Genomic DNA, 22,546 nt, shown 5'->3' with positions numbered 1-22,546 from the left:
GCAGCTGGAGGTCTGGCTGCTGCAGAGCTGGCCAAGGGGGTCGTCTCTGACCCTGAGCCAAATGTGGTCTCATGGCTTTAAGTGACGGGGATTCAACTCTCTCCTGGAGTGTGGCCTATCTGGTGTCTGCCCCAGAGCTGAGAGCCTGCAGACAGGCCAAACCTCTCCTCTCCCTCCCCCAAACCTCTCTGCCCTGCCTGGCCCCTCTCTTTGGGGCTCTTTGTCCTCCAGAGCAGGTAAAGTGGAATGCCAGACCCCACTCTCCTGACCTCTCAGGTGGGCTGAGCATTTGGTGTCCAGGGCTGTGGTGTGGAAGTCCTGCTGACAGGGGCAGGAGCCACAAGACCATGCCTTGAGAGTCAGGAGCAGAGCCAAGCCCTGCTCAGGTGGTTGTGTTGCCAGGACAGGGCAGAGCCAGGTGCTTTGCTGTGGGATCAGTGTCCCCTTTCCCTGGGCAGCTGCCTGTAGGGTGCAGGCAACGGGGCTGTCCTTCCCCAGTCATGTCTGGTGGATTAGTACGAGGTTTGTGCTCCAACCCCCCAGAAGCAGCTCAGAAGCTCCCAGCACTGCCCCAACCCGGTGTTCACCCAGCACCAGTCTGTCCACCAGCACCGAAAGGCTATTGTCCATCCATACTTGGCCTGCATCCCACCCGGCCCCAGTGATGCTCTCGCAGCTGGTGCCCTCAGCCCAAAGCCGAGGCTTGCCCAGCGTGGCTTCTGCTGGGGCAGGACATGCTGGCACCTCATCTGTCCCCTCCCCAGCCTTAGCAGATCGGGGTTATGGGGAGACCTGGCAGCGAGCGTCAGGGCCAGAGCCTGGAGAACACCAGAGGGAGACACAAGGGTGTGCTCTGCATCCTCTGTCTTTGATGCTCGGTCATTATCCCTGCGGTTTGTATTCTGTAAAACTTGGTATATTTCTGTGAAAAAAGAAAAAAAAAAAAAAGTATTTATTAAAAAACCCTCACTGTCTGAGCGGCACAGGGTGGCTTTTTCCTACAGAGGGTGTTGTGGGGGACAGTAACACCAATAACCCCTGTCCCCAGTGAGGATGGGAATGAACCTGATATGTACAACTGGAGCGCTGAACCTTACCTGGGCATGTGGTGTATCCTCTGAGAAACCTGACGGGTGTCCTGCGAGCCCCGAGCTGTCGGCAGGTGAGATGCAGAAAGCTTTTCTGAGGGTCTTTGAGGGGATTGAGGTGCACACTTTGTCCTGCTGTCCTCTGTGTGCTCCTAAACCCCTTAGATAATCCCCTTTAAATAGCAAGACTAGGGCAGCGGGGGATTTATTTTAAGTCCTTTCAAACCCAGATTTTATGGTCAGGTTTTGGACACTGTCCGTATTCAGAAGTGTTTAAAACTGCCGTTAATCCCAGAGGGATCATTTTATCGCTGCGGAGGGGCAGACATCAGCTCCGGCCCAGGGCGGCCCGGGGCTGTGCTGGGCCGGGGGCTGCGGGGACCGCGGGGAGCGGGGTTTGCCCGGGACATCCCCGGGACGGGGACACGGGAGGGGCCGCGTTCGGTTCTGCCCCTGGGGAGAGCAGTGCCCGTGTTCCAGCAGGCGGCTGAGCCGCGCTGGGGACAGCAGGGACCCGGGGGACGCGGCACCGGAGTGACTCGCAGCGTTAATTACCGGCTTTGAGCGAGGAGGATACCGGGGCTGGGCTGGATACCGGGGCTCGGGCTCATTCCCGGGGGGCCGGGCTCATTCCCGGGGGGCCGGGCTCATTCCCGGGGGGCCGGGCTCATTACCGGGGCCGGGCTCGTTCCCGGGGGGCCGGGCTCGTTCCCGGGGCCGGGCTCGTTCCCGGGGCCGGGCTCGTTCCCGGGGGCCGGGCTCATTCCCGGGGCCGGGCTCATTCCCGGGGCCGGGCTCATTACCGAGGGGCCGGGCTTATTACCGGGGCCGGGCTTATTACCGGGGCCGGGCTCATTAGAGGGCCGGGCTCATTCCCGGGGGGCCGGGCTCATTCCGGGGGCCGGGCTCATTACCGAGGGGCCGGGCTCATTCCCGGGGCCGGGCTCATTCCCGAGGGGCCGGGCTCGTTCCGGGGGGCCGGGCTCGTTCCCGGGGGGCCGGGCTCGTTCCCGGGGCCGGGCTCATTACCGAGGGGCCGGGCTCGTTCCCGGGGCCGGGCTCATTCCCGGGGGCCGGGCTCGTTCCCGGGGCCGGGCTCATTACCGAGGGGCCGGGCTCGTTCCCGGGGGCCGGGCTCATTACCGGGGGCCGGGCTGGATACCGGGGGCCGGGCTCATTACCGGGGGCCGGGCTCATTCCCGGGGGGCCGGGCTCATTCCCGGGGGCCGGGCTCGTTCCCGGGGCCGGGCTCATTACCGAGGGGCCGGGCTCGTTCCCGGGGGCCGGGCTCATTCCCGGGGGCCGGGCTCATTACCGGGGGCCGGGCTCATTACCGGGGGCCGGGCTCATTACCGGGGCCGGGCTCATTCCCGGGGGCCGGGCTCATTCCCGGGGCCGGGCTGTCTCCCCGGTACCGCCCCGTCCCGTCCCGGCAGCGGCTGTTTACAGGTCCGACAAGTTGCGTCGCTCTGCGAAAAGACCGTAAGTGTCCCTCCCTCGCCGCGCCGTGTCCCCCTTGTCCTTTCGCACGGCCCGGCCGGGGCTCTGCTGGCGGTGACAGCGCCGGGATGTCCCCACCGGGAGGACGTGGGACCCCCCTGTGTCCCCTGTGTCCCCGCGGGGATCAGCGGCGTGCCCGGAGCCGCCCCGGGGCAGGGGCTTTCCCGGAGCCGAGGGAGGACACGGCACACGGAGAGGGAGGTTGTAGGGTTTCCCTCCCCAGGGCAGGTTTTCGTGGCTTGCAGGACTTAAACCCACTCCGGCTTAGTGAGCCGGAAATTCCCTGTCACTGCAAATCCAAGGAGAAGTGCCAAAGCAGAGGCTGAGCCTCTGCAGGCGAGTGGGGAGTGCTTGGCAAGAGCTTGAAAAAACCCTAAAGAAAGTTAAAGGAGGAAATCCGGCCACTTAAGCATTTTGTTCTTATGAGTTTTGACAGCTGATTTTTTTTTTAATTTTTTTTTGCCTTTCTTAATAGCTCAGTCTCAGAGCCTGCTTCTCACCTCCTCCCATCCCTCTGTTCCTTGGGAGCTGCAGTGGTTTCACAGGTGATTGAAAAAATGAACAGCTCTGCCCTCTCCAGATTTACTGTTATTAATATGTGCTGGTTTCCCAGAGAACAGGCTGAGAACACAACACAGGATGCTCGCTCCTCTAAAACACCAAAAATGTGAAGGAGAATCCTGGTGGTCCCCATGGCTGTTTTGGCTGTTTATTTACGCTGCCTGGGGGTCTGATGCAGGTTTCTCCTGCGGGACTGACACACTTTGGGACCATCTCAGGAATTCCTGTCCTGTTTCCTAGCAGGAGGTGCCTGTAAAAATCCACTTTTTGGGGGGTTTTGGGAGAAGCAGGAGTGTGTGTGTGTTGTGAGATGCATGGGTTGAGGCTGGGCAGGGCGATGGGGATGTCCCCAGCAGTGCCTCCAGGACAGACCCAGTGCAGGGACAGGGCTGCAGTGTCTGCAAGGCTGCAAGCAGGGAATCACCACTGCTGATGCTGAGCAAATCCCTGTGTAATTAAAAGGTTTTTAATGACAGAGGAGGAGGGAGAAGCACGAGGTGAGGCATCACTGGGAGTGCTGGTTGTGGCAGATGCAGAGCTGGTTCTGCCACCCTCCTGTACCCGGAGTGTCAAGGCCTGGCAGCTGCAGGGGACAGCTCCTGTGAAACCTCCCCAGGGATTTCCTGCTGCTCCTCTACCCGGGGTTATATCCTGAAGGGCTGCAGGGGGCTGGGGAAGGTGAGGGGGTCCAAAGTACCCAAAGGAGCAGCAGTGAGGGGGATGGTGAGCACCCCTGACAGCAGCTGGCCCCTCTTAGGGTGGAGATTTTTTTTTCTAGAAGCAAAGATGGATCTTTTTGGGCATGGTGACATCAAAAGGCACCAGCAAGGAGTGCAGGGGTGCTGTGCATGCATGTCTGGAGTGCTTAGGCAGCACTGGCATTAGGCTGGGGTTTTCCAGCACCTCTTGCTTGTTGGGATTTTCTCCTCAACTGCAGCTTTTTGGGAAAGAATAAAGAATGCCTATGCTGGAAGGTGACTTTTGGGGCTCCTCTCCTAACAATGTACATTGATTGCCCTCCACTTGTGTGGCTCAGTGAAAGCCTTGGGACACTGTCGCCCCAAGAGCACTTCTCAAACCCCTGGGAGTTGGCAGAAGGGAAACTGAGGCACAGTGTGTGCCCTGAGAGCTGCAAAGCCCCCGGCAGTGGCTGTGTCCCATGTCCTGCTCCTGCTGTCAGCTGCTCCCAGGAGCAGTGAGAACTGGGAGCTGTGGCCCTCCTTGGTGCTGGTCCCCACCTGGCAAAAAGCCGAGCTGGGGGCTCTGCTCCAAGCTGAGGAAGGGGATTTGTGGTTTTCCTTCCCCTCTGGGAGGGTGGTTCAGCATCTGGCAGCTTTGCTCAGGGCAAATCCATTCTTGGCTGGATGTGGGTCACCCGAGGAGCGCTGGATCAAGAGGGGAATGGGATTTAGCCCTGGGGACACTGCAGTGAATGTATGTGTGGAGAAAAACTGAGCACCAGAGCCTTTCCTGTGGTAACCTGAAAGCCCATCACCAAAGAGTGTGTTTTGCTTTTAGAAAACCTCATTTTTCCTCAAAGGTGTATATGAACACAAAAACGTGATCCCAGGCCTCCAAAAAAATGTTACTTCTGGATGGAAAATTAATAATCTTTTTTTCACTAGTTTTTAGGGTATGCTGTGGGACATCCTCTTCTCCCATACAACCCCTGCAGTGCCTGTCTTTTGGGTTGTTTCTGCCCGTTTTTGCCCGTTCCTGCCTGTTCTGTGTTTTAGCTGTCTTACAGCATGCCGTGTTGTCCATGTGCTGGTGGCAAGAAGGGCTGATTCCGTTGTCACTTTTGGAAGTGCTGCTCCTATTGCCGCTTTTGCAGCTTTCTTTCCCTCTGTGTGACAGCCCAGGACATCTGAGGACATCTGCAAAGATGTGGCCACTTTGGGGGCTGGACCTGAACCGGGTGCGCTGTGACCTGCTCTTCACAGAGGCCATCAACCAAAGGATGCAGGTGCCCAACAGGCTGAAGGTGGCAGAGAGCTGCAGCCCTGGGGACAGGAGGACAGTGGCAGAGGATGTCCCTGCATCCTTTCAGATGCATATCCCTGATAGGATTTCTCTGGCAGGTAAAGCCCCGGGGTGTCTTTTGGGGTGGCTGAAGGTTGGTGGGGCACTACAACATTGTCTTGGTTTGGAAAGATGTCTGCCAGGGAAATCTGGAGCTTCCCTTGGAATGGAGAATGTAAACTCCCTCCCTCCAAATTATTACAATTTTGCGATTAAAGAGCTTTCAGGCGAAAATGTGGGAATAGGATTAAAAGCTCTTTACCAGGAATATTAAAAATACAAACGTAGTAGTGCAAAAAAAAAAGCAAACAAAAAAGTCCTAGAAACACTGACAGAGTCAGAACACAACCTGACCCCCTGTTGGTCTGGGTGTTGGTGTCAGTCCAGTCCAGTGCTCCTGCAGTGACAGATGGGGTTCTGTTGGAGCAGAGACGATCCTGTAGAGGGGTGTAGTTTCCTCTGAAGGTCCAGTGGTGCTGAGATGGGTCTGGTTTTCCTCTGGGAATCCAGTGCAGACAGGCTGTGCTGGGGTTCTGAATCCCAGGGTTGATCCAGACAGGAATGCTGGGCTCCTCGTGCTGGGTTCACTTTCCACGTGGGTGCATCTCTCTTCCCTCTCCTAAGGCCATTCTGCTTGGCTTAATTCTTCCCTCTTTCTTTTCTCTAGAGATACCAGACACCAGTTTGAGGCCAGTGCTGTTGACCCAGCCGAGGAAGGTCCCCTCTGTTGTGGTGCACATGTCCCCAGACCCCTCTGGGGACCTCCCTTTCCTGCCCTCAGGCAGCAGAGCCAGCGCCCAGCGCCGCAAACGATCGGTACCTGCGGGCAGGGATGGGGTGGGGAATGGGAACCAGCCCAAATTTGGGGTTCTGCAGATGGCTGTTATCACCCCGAGCCAGGATTCTTTTTCCAGGAGGCCCTAGGAGTGAGGGGTGGGTAGGGATGCTGGGATCTCTTTCTGACCCAGGACCAGTGCACTCCTGTGTGCTGGGATCTTGGTTCAGCCACATCTCCTGCTGCATTTTGGAGGCTAACATAGGTGCAGCCCCACCACTGGCTGCTGCTGCTACTTTTTCAACCTGTTTTTCTTTTTGATGAAGTATGGGGCAGAGCTGGTTCATCACAGCAGTGTAAAGGGTTCTGGGGTCAGAGCCAAATGCAGATTTTAACCTTGTGTGAGACTCTTTCAAAGAGAGGTCCCAGGCAAAGACTTGGTTTGGCTGCTGGAGCTGCTCTTGTGCCTCCTCAAGTGCATTAACCTCCCTGAAATTTGAGAGCTGATCCTGAACTGGTTGGGTTCAGGGTTTTTGATCTGGCTGGAGTTCACATCAGCAGGTCCCCAGTGCTGGGGACCCTGTGTCTGCTCTGAGCGTGTCTCCCCACCTGCACCAGCATCAGGTCACCATGCTGGGGCTCCTGTAGTGCTCCCAGCACTGAGTGAGTGCTGATGGACCCCTGGGCCTGCAGCATACACAGGACACCAGCCTGGGCTCAGCTCTGTGCTAACGTGTGTTTGATTCCCACAGGGCCACCACAGCAGCAGGTCACGGAGGGACAGGAGCCCGAGTGACTGTGCCCAGCTGGCCCTGCACAGCCCAGGACAGCACCGAGAGGGGTGAGCACAGCCCAGAGTCCCCCAGGGCGGGTGGGGAGCAGCATCTCCTCTCACTGGGCTCCTTTGAAGCTCTCTGGGGTTGGTGTCCTGAAAGGGGCAGGGGGGATCCCAATCAGAGCAATGGCATTCCTGCTCATCCATGGGAGGAACGTGGCCTTTGGTGGCAGAGATGTTTGTGCTGGGCAGTTTTGAAGGCAGCTGTGTTGTTCCCCTGGCCTCTGCTCATGGGGAGTCCAGAGTGTCTGCAGTGGGGAAATTGTCTCTGAGCTAATCCTGGAGCAGGGGCTCCTGTCCCACTTGGAGTTCAGAGCTGTCCTGGGTGGCAGGAGAGCAGCATGGGCACACAGCCATGGTTGGCTTTGGAGGAATCAGCCTCTGAGTCTGGGGGCTGCTGGAAAGGGTTCTGGGTGCCAGTGGCATTGCCCAGAGATGCTTGGAGCTGCTGAAGGGATGAGGGGCAGTGCCTAATGCCAGGCTGTGCCCTGTTGTGTGAGACCAGGGAGTAACAGTCATGATTCTGTGTGCACCCAGGCCAGGCTCGTGTCCCCTGCCTGCTCCCAGTGCCCCTGTCCCCCTCCTCACAGAGCCAGGCAGGATCTACTCCATGCAGAACATCTTCCAGACCATGTACCTCCTGGGCCAGGTGCTCTTCCACCGTGTCCAGGACTCTCTGCGAGACCCAGCACTGTCCAGGTGACCTCAGCTTGTCCTGCTCTGTCACTCTGCAAGGACTGGCCTGTGCCTTGCTGAGGCACGAGCTCTGTGAGCTCTGGGCTTCAGGATGATCCTGCATGGCTGCCTTGGACTTTTTCTCAGCTGTCCTGTCTGCCAGCTCTGGGTGCCAGGCCTTGGTTGCCCCTCACTAACCCAGCCAGGGTTGAGTCTGCTGCTCACCTTAACACCAGTCCCCTGGGCACTCCGAGTGGCCCAGTGCTGCTGTGACATTGCTGGGGGTTGCTGCTAAGCAAGGGCTAATTTTTCTGTGTGCTTTTGTAGCTTGGTGGAGGGGTGTGTGTGAAGGGAATCAAAACCCAGAGCAGATGGTCTGACCCGGGTGCTGTCCTTGACTGAGACACCCTCTCCTGCAGGCTCCCAGCACCTCTGGCTGTGTCTTGGTCACTCTTAATCCACCTTTCCATGAGCTGGCTGCACTCGGCCCACAGGCAGTGCCCCTGGCCAGGGAGTGGTGTCCCTTTGTGCTCCCTGGAGCACATGTGCAATGGCCTCAATCCCTCCAGATGTGCTGGAGGAACCATCTCCACCACCCTTATCTGTGCCTCTGCAGTAAATTCTCTTTGTTCAAAGACATCCTTGCAGTCTTAAGGTGTCCCCACTGCTCTAAGGCTGCTGAGCACCTGGAGGAACATCTAAATCCCTTCTCATTCTCCTTGAGCAAAGCTCCAGGCAGAAAGGGAGGAGAAGCAGCATCCATCATCATCACATCCATCATGGATGGCACATCCTGCTTTCCCTCCCCAGCTGCCTGCTGCTCGCTGATGATCCAAAGTGATGTCTCTGCTCTTAAGGACTGTAGGCTGAGGCTGTCTTCAAACATCATTTTCATTTCTTAATGACCAAGAGATCTGGTTAGTGGCTGTAAAAGACCTTCTCCCTCCTCCCTGCAGCAGTGGGGGACACTCAGGCCATGGTGGCCTGCAGAGCTGCTGTAATGCAGTGGGATGACTCCGAGGCCACTCTCCAGGTCTTGATGTCCTCTGAAACCAGCCACCCTCAAACACCTCTTCTTAGTGCTTTACATCCCTTCAGATGCAGGCATCCTTTTAATATGACAGCTCTGTACCCCTATGAAACAATAAAATAAACAAAAAGAGTGTGCTGACTTGTTTGGCCTAAAATTTTAGTGAAGTCTGGTCTGAGACAGAGACTGGAATATCTGACTGACGATGACCCCTTGAAGGGTGTGAGTCACCAGGAGGCAATTTCTAGTCTCTTTAAAGGGTGTTCACCTGTATCAGCTGGGATTTTGAGCCAAAAACTGCAGGATGTGTCCTTTTTTCATGGTTCTCTACTGGAGAAAATTGCATTTTCTTTCTGTTGTGACTGTCATTTTACGCTGCAGCTACATTTTGTGGGGATATTATCTCACAAATGGGGTTTTGAATGGGGATTCAGTGAATCTCCACACACTCTTCTGGCTTGTCTTCAGCGAGATCAGCATCATGTTGCAAACAGGGATAAACACCCTCTCCTCCCCAGGGTCTCCAAGGAGTGGGGTCAGGTCCTTGTTAACCCCTTTGGGATCACTGAGTGCCCGTGTGAGTAACTGGTGTGCACAGGGCAGTTTTGGTTATAGAACAGCTGATTTTGGGCTAGCCTGTGATGACAGGAATTTATATTTTTCTCGCTGTGGGTCTGCTTTGTTTTGTGACTTCGTGGTGGGGACCCTGCAGTGAGGCTGTGCCTGCAGGGACTGCCCTGGAGATCCGGGGTGTGTGCTGCCTCTGCCAGTGCAGCAGCTCCTTCCAGTGGGGACCCCCGTGTTTCCAGGGAGGGAAGAAAGTGGTGAACATTTGGGTTGCTTCTTTATGTTTCAAATTGCAGGCAAAATTTGCTACAAGAGCAAAAAGTGATAGCTCCCTCCAGCTGATGGCAGCTTCCTCACCTGCTGATGCAATTGGGATCACTCCTCCCTCTCAGCATTGGTCCTGTGATACCTATTTACCTGTCTGGCTCTAAAGGTGTTTTATCCAGCCCTCAGTGAATCCCTGGGACTACAGAGAACAGATGCTTAGTAGATACACTTTCTCTCTGTTGCATCTCCAAAGAAACACAAGCCTGTGTTTCCTGTTGCCTGCCTTGACACGTGCTGTCTGTTTGTCCTGCTCACTTTGGGTGCTGGAGGGGTTCCAATGTGCATGATGTGGGCTCAGGAGAGATGAGTGCATGCCGTGCAGGTGCTGGTTGCATTTTTTGGGGACACGCTCCCTGCATGGCTCCCTGTGGCAGTGCTGCATTTCTGGGGGGCTCAGCTGCCCCCCACGAGCAGTGCATGTCCAGCTGCATCTCTGCTTTCCTTCCCCAGCTCCCAGGAGCCCAGCCCAGCTGCAGAGAGCACCTTGGAGGAGGCTGGGGTGACGGAGGTGGCAGCCATGAGAAGGCAGGTGAGATGGGGGTGAAGGGCTGCTCGTGTTTTCTGGGAAAGCCACACGGGGTGGGCAAGGGGGCTTTGGGGGGGATTTACTCAGCCCTGGTGGGCTGGTGCTGGCAGACTGCTCCTGCCTTAGGGAGAGGACTTATCTGTGTGTTGATCCATCAAGCTCCTACCCCAGGGGGCTGAAGACACAGCCAGACCCCTCTGGTGGCAGTGAGAGGGGCTCAGATGCTCTCTGGTGGGAAGAATCTTTATCTGAAGTGTTTGCTGCAGACCTGAGGTGCTGCTGCCACTCCTCCTGTACAAAGGTAGCTGCTGCTTTAGAAAAGGAGGAGTATTTTGGTTCCAAATACCTCTGAGGGCCCAGCCCTTGCAGAGAAATTACTTATATCAATTAGTGAGGTGGCATGATTGAGTGTGTCTTGAAAAAGCAAAAAGATTTTAATAAGGGAAGAAAATAATACAAACACAAAGGCAAAGCCAAGCACAGTATAGAGACAAGACCTGCCACAACACCCTGAAAATGCCCCAAACTTTGTTCTCTCTCTTCAGTACTCAATAGTTCAGATGGGCTCTTTGGCTCTTGGCCCAATGAAATTACAACAGGATTTGAGTTACACTTTCCAAGCCCAATCATTGCCTCTGTGCTGGCCCTGAGCCAGTTACTGACAGCACACTGAAGAAGTTTTTGGGTCCTTTACCTTGTAGAAATACAAGGGGTGAGTCTTAAACCTTTCCCTATTTGGAAACTCCTGCTGAAGGTGTGGGGTGCACGCCAACAGAGGACCTGAAGGAGGAGCAGCTCCCATCTTTCCATCCCTGCTGTCCTGTGCTGCTGGGGTGCTGACACTGCCCCTCTGCTTCCCTTGCAGCTGGCGAGGATCTCGGGGAGGCTGCGTGTGCTGGAGGAGCAGAGCCATGCCTGGAGGCAGAAGGAGGCCCTGGTGTATTCTGTGATGATCTCAGCTTGCCTCATCAACACGTGGCTGTGGCTTAGGAGATGACAGCCCGTGCCCCACCTCCCCTGCTCGCCCTGGCCGGGTGGGTGAGGGCAGGGAGAGGAGCATTGCTCGTGTTCTTGCCAGCTGTGAAACTCTTTTTTTTCCATGACTAGGACTGCTTTTTGCAGTGTGGGCCCTCAAGAGTCTGTGTCCTCCACGTCTTGGTGACAGTGAAGGTGTGAGAAGGTGCTGTGAGGAGCTGAGGTCTCCTAAGAACTCTGCTGACTGACACAGGAGATGTCTGTTCTGTGCAGTTGTCCTCACGCTGCCAGAGGAGATGCAAACCTGAGGTGTTGGGTGTTTGTGGTGGTGCCTTGGGAAGGCTGAGCTGGAACAGAGACTGGACAGAGCTAAGAGAATAAAGGAGATATTAATTAAAAGGCCTTTAGGATTCACCTTGGGCAGGACAGAGCCTGGCCAGGGCTGCACCCAACATGGACCCAAAATGGTCACAAAACAGATGACTGGTCACAAGGTCTCACACTTTGATAAGTTTTGGTCCATTTGCATATTGGGGTTTAATTGTCCAATTCTAGCTCCAGGCTGTGAGGTCCCATCCTTGTCCCTCCCTCCAGCCCACCCTTGGTTGTGCTTTGGGGCTGAAAGTTGTCCTTGGTGTGCAGCAGGACAAGGATTTGTTTTGTGTCCCTGCTGTGTGCAGAGCTGAGTGACACTGACTGTGAGCTCAGAGCTGCACCCCTGGGCACCACAGAACCTGGAATACATGAGAGCCCAAACTTAAGGCATCATTTGACGTGGGGTTCCTGTTACAGTCACAGCTTATGGTGGGCCCAGTCCCCTGGCCACGTCCCACCTTGGAGATCGCAACTCTGACCCCATAAAAGTTCTCAGCTGACTGCTGCGGTCTGTTCCTCATCTTCTGTAGACTGACTGACTGTTTCTAAACTTCTGCTGGGTTTTCTTTCCTTCCTTGTGCAACTGCTGTTTGGTGGAGGTGATACTGCCAGGTCTCCTGTGCCCCTCTTCCAGGAATGGAGCAGGAGGGGCCAGGAGCTCCCATCCCTGCAGCCTCAGCAGGTCTGCAGATGTTCAGATCCAAGTGCCTGTAAGAGCCTTGCTGACATCTGGGCTTATCCAGGGCCTTGGTTCTTTCCCAGAGAGATTTACCTGGGAAACATCCCTGTGGTGACTCTCTGGATTATAAAACCTCATATCAACAGCGACAGCACCAAACAGGTCAGAGAAAATAGGTATTTGTTAAACTGCCCATGGCAGAGGGCTGTGTCTCCTGCTGCCAAGCTGCAACTTCTGTGATGGATCAAGAACATGGGTGAGGGAAATTCCTGACCCAGATGCTCTTTATCTGTAAAGGAGCTTAGTTTAACAGCGTTTCTCTTTTCCTTCTCCAGAGTTTACTAACACTTGATTGTGAGGTGACTTTGAGATGTTTTTGGTGCTTCATCCAGCACATCTGCTGGAGTCATGCGTGTAGGCCCTGGGGGCAGGTTTTGGCAAGGCTTAACAGGACCTCTCTGTGTCACCTATACCTAATTATAGCTGCATCTACATGTCATCCAGATGTCCCAGTAGCTTATTTACAGACACCAGTGCTCAGGTTTTTCTGCTTGACACCGCGTCAAGTGCCCATGACTGTAAATCTGGCAGCTGGACAGTGATTAATTAATTACTGTCCCAAAGTAATTGCAGGTCTGAACCTGTGGCTGATTGCTGAGCTGGGGAGAGCTCTGGGATTTATTGCAGACGAGAGGCAGGGTGGTGTGGTGGGCTTGCTGTGCTGTGGCAGGGGGGATGTGCAGGACAGGTGGCTCCTGTGGTGTGTGTGGCTCAGGGATGTGGTCAGGGTCCCCAGAGGACCTTACACAGCTGTTCTCTGGAAGGGGGTGTGAATCCTGCCAGAAATGAGGTGAATTGTCTGGTTTCTCTCCTCTGAGAGATGTTAACGTGTTTTGGAGGAAGCTTGTGTTTGGGGTTTATTTTAAGCTGGGTTTTAGGGTGACAAGGGATGACTTTGGGATGGCACATCACCTTCAAAGTGTGGCTTGAAGGGGTTTGGAGGAGAGGTGATCAAACTGAATGTGTTCTCACAGGCTAGATAACTAAAGGGTTGTGGAAGATACAATATGACTTCCATGTAAAGCATAAATTCTGATGTAAATCTGGAAACACTGACCGCAGAATGCATATTTTAATAAACTCTGTGTGTTCTGGACATGTTTCTTTTCTGTGGAGTCTGATCCTGATGTCCCAGTAAGTGGGAACACGTAAGGTTCATTCCCTTGGCAGCAGGATTGTGACCTGCTTGTGGCTGTCTCAGCCCCAGCCACTCTGGTTGAGGGGGAATCTTGAGTAGAAAAGCTTCTGGTTAATGCTGTCTCCCTGTTGGAGTGTGATGCTTTTATTCCCTTTTTCCTCTTCCTTGCCTCCTCCTCCTGGCTGCTTTGTCCCCAGGCAGCACACGTGGCAGGGCTGGGTGTCCCCAAGGGCCACTGCCACAACGATGTGCACTGCAAATAAAGTGTTTTGTGCACGATGGGGCTCAAGGGAGCAGCTCCTGGGGTTCCCATGTTCCTTTTGGAGGCAGCTGCAAGCAGGGAGCAAAAAAAGAGTTGGAAGGGGGACACGTTGCTGCCAGTGCTCCTGGTGAGCTGTCACCTGGAGTCTGTGATGTGGGGACAAGAGCAGGGTGACATCCTGTGCTGCTGGGTGCCCACCCAGGAACCACAGCCCCAGCCAAGAGAAATTCTGTTTTTTTCCTTTGGACTCGCTGCTGCCTGGGTGCTCAGTGAGATCAGAAGAAGTGCAATGTAAGGCTTTGAAGGGGAAAGTTAAAGGTAAACCTTTGATAGCAAAGATAAAAGAGACTCCTGGTGCTCACAGATCAGCCCTGCACAAGGTGCAGGACTCCGTGTGCCCCTCAGGGGTGGATCCAGCCCCAGCCACTGCAAATGGTTACATCCTGGAGGGAGAGGATGAAAACTGACCTCTTATTGCCTCGGGAATGCAGAATTTTTGCTAACTGGCTGTTAGAATGACTTCCTGAGCAAAATAAGAGGGCAGAAATCGGTGAAAGGTGCATTTCAAGATCGCCTTCAAACTCTGCAGCTCTGTTTGATGGGACTCAGGAGCAGCACTTATGGTCCCCAGCTCTGCCAGCAGGAGAAGAGGTAAGTGGATGTGAGGGTGTTAAAATGTGTCTGTTTTCCCCAGTTTTCCATCCTAGCCCGAGCTGAGGCACAGCCTCTGAAGCAGGGAGAGATAATCACCATCTTTGCTTTTCCCCAGGGCAGGGAGAGGGCTGGGACAGAACCCTGGGGAGCAATCCAGGAGCATCCCCGGGTGTGGCAGGACCCGAGCCCTTCTGGGGGTGCTGGCTGTGCCCTGTGCACAGGGACCCTTCACCCAGGGGACACAGAGCTGCTCAGGGTGGCTGTGATCTCCAGCTGGGCACTGCCCTGGGGTGGTGTGGGGTCCCCCCAGGAGGAGGTGCTGCGAGAAGGGAACACATGCATAAGCATCATCCCCGAGCAACACCTTTCCATCCTCCTCGCCTTCCATCCCCAGACACTCCTCTGGCTGCTGTCAGCTCCTCGGAGCACCGAGGGTGCCCAGGGGAAGGGTGGTGACAGTCACACGGGTGTGTGTGTGCGCTGTCCCCGCCGCCACCTCCGCTTCTCCCGCCCTGGCTCGGTGATGTGAAAAGCCGGAGCGCTCCGGAGGCGGCCCGGGGAGCTGCTGGGGCAGGGATGTTCCCGTGCCAACCCTGCGATCCCTGCCAGCCCTGCCAACCCGCCTGAGCCTGCAGCACAGCGGTCACAAGGCTTCGCGGGACGCCGGGCTGGTAAGTGGCCGCTGGTGGCTTCTGGCCAGTGACACCGGTGGCCCAGGGAGGTGATGAAAGGAGGGACAAGGCAGGGCGAGGCAGGAGTGGGGCAGGAAAGGGAAAGGGAAAGGAAAAGGAAAGGGAAAGGAAAGGAAAGGCACAGAAAGGCCAGGCAAGGCAACCCAAAGGCAGGCAGGGGAGGGGAGGGGTAAGAAGGACAAGGCAAGGCGAGGAAGAGGTAGGTAAGGCAAGGGAGGGGAAAGTGAGAGAGATAAAGAAGGGATTAGACTGGGAAAGGAAGGCGAGGGAGGGGCAGGCAGGGAAAAGGAGGAGTGAGGTACACGAGGCAAGGAATGGGAAGGGGAGGGGCAGGCAAAGCCAGGCAATGAAAGGCAAGGAGAATAGGAAAGGCAAAGGAGAGGTGGGCAAAATCAGGGAAGAGAAGGAAAAAGAGGCGTTCCTCTGACAGTGGATGAGGAGCCTGAACAGTGAGGAGAGCATCTTTCATGGCCCCAAGCAGCTGTAGGATCTCTTGGAGAGAAGAAAATGCCCTGCAGGACCCCTCCTGCAGCAGCAGCCATGGTATTTGACCCTCTCCTCCCACGCTGGGCTGGATTTCTGTGTGATGTGTCCTGCTCGTGTTTTCCTGTGATGTTCTGTGCTTTTTGCAGGTCCCTGGGGCAGACCCTCCCGTGGTCTCCTCCCACTGAGGATGAGGAGCAATGGCCTGCACAGCTCCCCAGGCAGCCACCAGCCCAAGGGGGACACCGAGGGGACAGGGCTCAGCACCAGCAGGTCAGGCTGGTCCTGCTTTGGGTGGGGGAGGCCGTGGTGGGGCAGGGCAGGGCAAGACCTGGCATGGGCAGGGCTGAGATGCTCCATGTCTGCTGCCAGCTTCCCCCAGTGTGCCTGGCACTGCCTTGGTGGCACAGCGTGGATGTGATCCCCTTTTTCCCCTCACTGCAGGACCTGCTCAAGCCAGGGAGACACCAGCTCAGAGCTGCAGAGAGGAGCCAGCCTGGATGGGGGGGAGCAGAGGGATGAGCACGCTTTCCGAGGCCAGGGAGCCTTGGCCAGGTAACTGTGTGCACCACTGGCCTTGACACTGGGGCCTTCAGTGGGGTCAGGATGCCTTCTGCTGTATGGGATCCATGGCGTGCAGGGATGAGGGTCTGAGTGCTGCTCTTTGTGCCCCAGCGCCTGTGGAGGGGGTTTTGGTCGGGGGTGGCTTCACCCCACTGGGCTCAGAGGCTCCTTTCCCTGCCTCAGTCACCCACAGAGTCCTCCTGCTCCTGTGGGAATGACACCAGGACCGGGGGAGGAGTTTTGGAACTCTGTCAGGGTGGTCTGGGGTAGAAGTTTTGGAACTCTGTCAGGGTGGTCTCTATAGGTTGTATATTTTTGGTCACTCGTCATCACTAAAATGGGGGTCAAAAGGAAATTCTAGTGCTTGGGAGCAAGCTGCCAGAGTTTTCCTCTCAGCTGCAGCTCCCCTGATGACTCTGAAGCTTTTGCTTTGTCCTTGCCCTGTTAACAACTCCTGTGTCTGCCTCTCTCCCCTGTCCAGGATCGCCTGGCTGCTGCTGGTGCTCAGAGGCTGGGCCAGCAAGAGCCTGCACGAGGAGCAGCAGAGGCCAGACCCCTTCCTGGAGCGTTTCCAAGGCCCTGAGTTCCTGACAGTGCCTGCAGGTGCTGCTGAGGAGCCTGAGGATGAGGAGGCTGAGAAGTCACACAAAAAGTAGGGTCTGTTCCTGTGGTCCCTGGGTGGGGTCAGCTGTGCAAGGACAGCTGTGTATCACAGCTGGAAGTGTGATACAGGTTTGGACGTGGTCAGAGTGCAATGAACCAGGTGTAAATGTGTCAATCTCTCAGGGTCCAGCCTTTGCACAGAAGTGGCTAAAATTAATTTCAGCGAGACTGCTCTTCAGAGGTGTTTTGTAAAGAAGAGAGTTTAATAAGGAAAAATAACAAAATAACAAATGTTGCAGAAAACAAAAGGAAAGCCGTGCACTGAGAAAACCTCTGACACCCTGCTAGGAACCCTCCGAAAAGCCCTTTACTTTCTTTGGTCTCCTTCCTAAATACTGAATGTTTTAGGAGGGACAATTTGGTTTGCTGCCAAGGAGATCCCCAAGAGGCTTTGAGTTACACCCTCAGAGCCAAATCCGTGCTCTTGTGCTGGCCCCGAGACAATTACTGAAAGAAAACCACAGAACTTTCTAGTTAAACTTCCTAAAATGCCTAAAGGCAAACTGAAACTCTTTCCCTATTTGGAAACAACCTGCTGGGACTCTGGAGTGCATCACCACACCAGTGGGGCTGGGAAAGGAGGTGGGATGGAGTGGTGGGAAGGGTTTCTCCTGCCCTCTCCAGCCCCTGTCTTGGCAGCAGCCTGGTTTTGCTGAGCTGTTCTGCTCCACACAGGACCTGGTGGTGTGTCCCTGTGGAAAAGACCCAGCCTGTCCCTCAGCCATGGGATCTTCTCCCTCCTGGTCCATGATCTGGTGGGAAACACATCAGACTTCCCCAATTTCATACCAGTCCCACACTAGGGGTGTTTTTGGAGCCAGCCCTGGGTCTGTCATAAAATGCATCTGCAGGGGCTGGACACAAGCCAAGGGATGCAGGATGCACCCAGCAACCACTGCATCCCAGGCAGGAGCCACAAACCTGTGGGATTTGCCAGTCTCATTCATCATCTGCAGGATGAAGGGAGTGTGCTTGCTGCCTGTGCCCCTCAAAGAGCAGCCTTCTGAAAAGGCTCTTTTCAAATCCAGCCCTTTCATCTCCTCAGCTCACACTCCTGGTGAGAAGCAATAACCTGGCTTTTCTTCTGCTGGCTAATTAGAGGGCAAAGCTCACAGACTGCTCTGGACCCTAGCATTATACATGGTAATTAAAGCACCAAGAAATAATTGTTTTCTCTAGGAGAAAAATAATCTGAGCCTTGTATCTGGGTCTTTACAAGTAATGGGAGGAAATACTGGTCTGCCCTGTGAGGTTAAGAGGAGCTTGTTCATGACTAGAAGAGGCTGAAGTGTTTTGTGAAAGGGCTTAGTGGGTTCTGGGGGTACAGTGGGAACTTGGGGGCTTTTCTAGGTCCTCAGGTTTTCTTACTCCACAGGTAAGATCCTCAAATCTGGTAATCCCACATGTGAGCTCATGGCTGTGGCAGGCTCCACGGCTCCAGGCCTGAGTGCAAAGCCTTTGGGAAGAGGCAGATGATTATTCCCTCTTCCTGGGTTAACCCAGAGCCCTGTTTTTCCAGCCCTGGCCTTGCTGTCAGTGTAATATCAGTGATTCTGCCCACGTGTCATGGCAGCACTGGAGATTTACAGCTGAAATTACCACCACCATTTACAGCATTATTGAGGTTATTGGTGGTTGTTGGGTGACACAACTGCCTGGGCTGGCTGCTGGTGAGTCAGAGCTTCCCCTGTGGCAGTGCTGGATGTCCCAGGGAGCAGAGTCCCTTTCTCAAAAAAACAAATGTTCAAGTTGCACTTTCTGGTTAAAAATAAGCACTTTTAGTGGGGAGGCTGGACCACCACTTGTCTGTGGGTGCACGGAGGGTGAACATGAGGGACTGGGGCTGGCTTTGTGCCCAGTGCCAGTCCCCATGCTCTGGGCACTGCTGTACTCCAGGGGAAGGAGACTTCCAGGCAGGGGTTCTGTCTTTGAAGTTGTCAGAAGTGATGGGGTAGGGATGGGGTTGGCAAGTGGATTGCTTTTTTTTTTTTCCTATCACTGGAGGGAGTTTTTTGTGTTCAAAAGCTGGGAGGGAAGTAAGGAGAGGGTGTTTTGCCCCACCAGGCTGCAGCAGCTATAAGCCTATCAGCCCAGCCACAGAATTTCTCTTCCCCAGCTTCTCCAGTGAATCTGGCAGCTGGAGCACACACTTCTTATCTCAGAGTCCCAAGACAAGCAGGATCAAACACTTGGGAGCAGTTCAAAGGCTGGAGCCCAGGCTGTGCAGACTGCAGGAGGCACAGGAGGCAGCTCTGCCATGCCTGGTGTCCCCAGGACCACTGCTCCGGGGCTTGGGCAGCCCCTCCTGGTGCTGCCACTGATCTGCAGCTCACTTTCCTTGCTGCTCCAATTAATCTTCTCTTCAGATCTGCCTGGCACTGCTCCCTACCTCACCTGGGGGAGGCAATGTCCTGTCACGTCACGAGGACTTTTCTGATCACCCTCTTCTATACATCTGCTCCTGGCTCTGCCACTGGGGTGCTGTGTCATGTGAGCCACCTGAACATCCCACAGTTCCCTCTCCTGCTGCATTCTCTGCTCAGTTTTAGGGATAAAGGAACTTAAACAGTGCTGGCATTCGGCACTGCTGGGGTTGGGTTTGGTTTTACAGACTGGTGCCCAGGCTGCAGCTCTGTCCAAGGCAGTGCAGAGCATGGGATGGAGGATGTGGCTCAGATGGTTCATCCCAACCCTGTTTTCCACATACACTGCCAGCTCTGGCTCTTCTCTCTGCTTCCAGGAGGAAATGGCTGTTCTTTGTGGTGGACCCTGCAGGGGACTGGTATTACCACTGGCTGGCTGTGATTGCAGTTCCTGTCTTCTATAACTGGTGCCTGCTGGTGGCCAGGTGAGCTGGGAGGTTGTAGGGTCCCTGTCCCCTCTGACCCTCCTGATCACCTGCTTCCAACTGGATCAGCCAGGATCCAGCTGGCACTGATGGGGCTGGTGGCACTGAAAGGAAAGAGACCTTCCACTGTCACTGTGAATTCTGGCCTAGCTGGAGAGGGCCATGGTTTCAGGGTCATTTGGGAGGTGGTTTCAAGGTGTTGCTTTACCTACATCAAGATTGATTTTCAGGTTTTTCCAAGCAGGGAGTTTTAATTCCTGGAAGAGGAGTGCCCTGTGGCCAAGCTCTGTTGCAGAGTTGGGTGCCTCAGGATCAGCCTACGTTCAGCTGTAATAATTAGAGGAGATGTGGGGATTTGTGGTCTCACACCCTGTTTGACGACCTTCCTCCAGGGCTTGCTTCACTGACCTGCAGAAGACCTATTTAGTGCTGTGGCTGGTGTTAGATTACATCTCAGATGCTCTCTACCTGGGGGACACAGTGATCCGCCTGCACACAGGTGAGCAGGAGCAGCATCCTGGCTTTCCTTTAATCCCTTAAAAGTGGAGATGAGCTGCAAAGGACAGGCCTAATCCACAGTTAGAGGGAGGATTTTGCCTACCTTGATGTTCACTAGGATGAAGCAGTCTCCAGAGAAAGAATCTAATTAGAAGATCTGAGAAATGGAGCAAGTTTCGATATGAAAGATTAATCATGCCAGCTTTCAACTTCACCTTTGAATAATTGTACAAAATTACCTGCATTACTATTAGTATTTGGGCATACTTGAAGGTCTGTATCTCTGATTTTGCATCAGTTCAGCTAATGAATTATCTGCATGGAAAAATGGTAGAATTTAATGTTCTCGGAAGGCAGCACTTGGCTGTACGTTTGCTGTCAGAACTGCAATAATTCATGATCTGGAAACCTTTGTGCTCTTTTTTTCTTTGTGGCAACAGACTAAATCCCTGAGTTTCATCTTTGTGTGGCTTTTGCCAGGTGAAGGCCTTGTGTGATAACAAACTGATTAGAGCAGGAACTGGTAATATTTGGGTGACCCTGTGTATTTATGCACACAAATCTGTGCCATACCACAGGATTGCTCAGGTGCTCACAAAACCTGCAGGAAAGTCAAACTCAAACCAAGATAATCCCATAATTTCCTTCTCTTTAGGATTCTTGGAGCAGGGCCTCCTGGTGAAGGACCTGAAGAAGTTACGGGATAACTACATCTACACGCTCCAGTTCAAGCTGGACGTTCTCTCCACCCTGCCCACAGACCTGGGCTATTTTTTGGTGGGGCTGCACTGCCCCGAGCTGCGTTTCAACAGGCTGCTGCGCTTCTCCCGCATGTTTGAGTTCTTCGACAGGACCGAGACCAGAACCAGCCACCCCAACATCTTCCGCATCAGCAACTTGGTCCTTTACATCCTGGTCATCATCCACTGGAACGCCTGCATTTATTATGCCATCTCCAAGGCCATAGGCTTCGGGGAGGACAGCTGGGTCTATCCCAATGTCACAGACCCTGAGTATGGGTATCTGACCCGGGAGTACGTCTACTGTCTTTACTGGTCCACGCTGACCCTGACCACCATCGGGGAGACCCCTCCCCCTGTGAGGGATGAAGAGTACCTCTTTGTGATCTTCGATTTCCTCGTCGGCGTGCTCATCTTCGCCACCATCGTGGGCAACGTGGGCTCCATGATCTCCAACATGAACGCCACCAGGGCCGAGTTCCAGGCCAAAATCGATGCCATCAAACACTACATGCAGTTCCGCAAGGTGAGCAAAGAGCTGGAAACCAAAGTCATCAAGTGGTTTGACTACCTGTGGACCAACAAGAAGGCAGTGGACGAACGGGAGGTCCTCAAGAACCTCCCTGACAAGTTGAGGGCAGAGATTGCCATCAATGTTCACCTGGAGACGCTGAAGAAGGTGAGGATTTTCCAGAACTGTGAGGCAGGGCTGCTGGTGGAGCTGGTGCTGAAGCTTCACCCTCAGGTGTTCAGCCCTGGGGATTACGTGTGCAGGAAAGGGGACATTGGGAAGGAGATGTACATCATCAAGGAGGGCAAGCTGGCTGTGGTGGCTGATGACGGCGTGACACAGTATGCTCTGCTCACTGCAGGGGGCTGCTTTGGTGAGATCAGCATCCTCAACATCAAAGGGAGCAAAATGGGCAACAGGCGCACGGCCAACATCCGCAGCTTGGGCTACTCTGATCTCTTCTGCCTGTCAAAGGAAGATCTCATGGAAGCAATCACAGAGTACCCCGATGCCAAAAGGATCTTGGAGGAGCGTGGCCGGGAGATCCTGATCAAGGAGGGGCTGCTGGATGAGTCAGCTGCAGAGGAGAGCACAGAAGGGAAGAGCATGGAGGAGAGGCTGGACAGGGTGGCCTCGAGCCTGGACGTGCTGCAAACCCGCTTTGGCCGGCTCCTGGCTGAGTACAACGATGCCCAGCTGCAGCTCAAGCAGCGCATCACTGCTCTGGAGTCCAAGATGAGGCAGGAGGAGCTGGAGGATTTCTTCTCTGATAGCTCAGACAGTCTGTTTGAGGATGAGGAGAAGGCTTCACCCAGTGGGATGCAGTGAGGGAGAATAGAGTCAGCTGGATGGTGTCTGGCCTTGTGCTGAGGCAGTGTTTGCTGTTTCACAAGGCAGACCCTGTGACTGCCTTGCCAGGGCCTTTCCTCAGGTGCTTAGCACTGCTGCTGGCACTGCCTTGATGGCAATCCCTGAGGTGGCTCCAAATCAGGGGATTTTCCTGTCTCCTCCTCTGACCTGTCACTGTTTGCATTGCCTTTTGGGTTCAGCCTTTACAACTCACTTCAGGCAATCGGTCCTCAGTGAGTGTCTGCAAACACTGCCCAATCTGCACCCAGAAACTCTTTACCACAGGATCCCCAAACTCAGCTAAGGCAGGCCAAACTGTGCCTCTGACATCTGCAGCTGCAGAGCCTTGTCTGGATCACTGTCACCACCCTTGCTGAGGCTGGGCACTGAGCTGGCAGCGCCTGCAGCTGCTGCTCCTGCCTGCCCCTCTGTCTCCTGTTATTTGGTGCTGTCAGGGGGCACCCGGTGCAGGTGATTTGGTGTCCTGAGCACTGCACCTTCCGGGGACAGCGTTCCCAAGCCCTCCTCCTGGGGAAGCAGTGTGATTCCCATTTGGGCTGGGCATGTCTTGGATGACAAGGGCAATGCAGAGGTGCAGTGCTATGAGCAGGAGTCAGAGTGTCTCTGTCCTCTATCTAATGATAGCCAG

At 54.7% G+C, this 22,546-nt stretch overlaps 2 protein-coding genes across 3 annotated transcripts; both read left to right on the top strand.

Annotated features, from left to right (window-relative positions):
* Window positions 1–2,524: 2,524 nt before the first annotated feature.
* LOC136370397 (mitochondrial fission factor homolog A-like) lies at window positions 2,525–11,378 on the top strand. Of its 2 annotated transcripts, XM_066333767.1 has the most exons (7): window positions 2,525–2,574; window positions 5,012–5,230; window positions 5,839–5,987; window positions 6,699–6,787; window positions 7,319–7,480; window positions 9,831–9,909; window positions 10,772–11,378. In XM_066333767.1, exons 2-7 carry the CDS (start codon window positions 5,035–5,037, stop codon window positions 10,901–10,903), a joined length of 807 nt encoding a protein of 268 aa, XP_066189864.1. In that variant the 5' UTR covers window positions 2,525–2,574; window positions 5,012–5,034; the 3' UTR covers window positions 10,904–11,378. The 2 variants fall into 2 exon arrangements, with proteins under 2 accessions (XP_066189864.1, XP_066189865.1); XM_066333768.1 differs by lacking the exon at window positions 2,525–2,574 and having other exon boundaries at window positions 4,986–5,230.
* Window positions 11,379–16,198: 4,820 nt separating this feature from the next.
* CNGA2 (cyclic nucleotide gated channel subunit alpha 2) lies at window positions 16,199–22,262 on the top strand. Its single transcript, XM_066333943.1, has 4 exons — window positions 16,199–16,440; window positions 19,192–19,299; window positions 19,692–19,798; window positions 20,453–22,262. Exons 1-4 carry the CDS (start codon window positions 16,199–16,201, stop codon window positions 21,874–21,876), a joined length of 1,881 nt encoding a protein of 626 aa, XP_066190040.1. The 3' UTR covers window positions 21,877–22,262.
* The last annotated feature ends 284 nt before the right edge of the window (window positions 22,263–22,546 follow it).

Source organism: Sylvia atricapilla, chromosome 21 (assembly GCF_009819655.1).
Source record: "Sylvia atricapilla isolate bSylAtr1 chromosome 21, bSylAtr1.pri, whole genome shotgun sequence".
In the NCBI taxonomy this organism is placed as follows: Eukaryota; Metazoa; Chordata; class Aves; order Passeriformes; family Sylviidae; genus Sylvia; species Sylvia atricapilla.
Note: the sequence above shows the minus strand (reverse complement) of the source record. Positions and strands in the feature narration are given on the sequence as shown.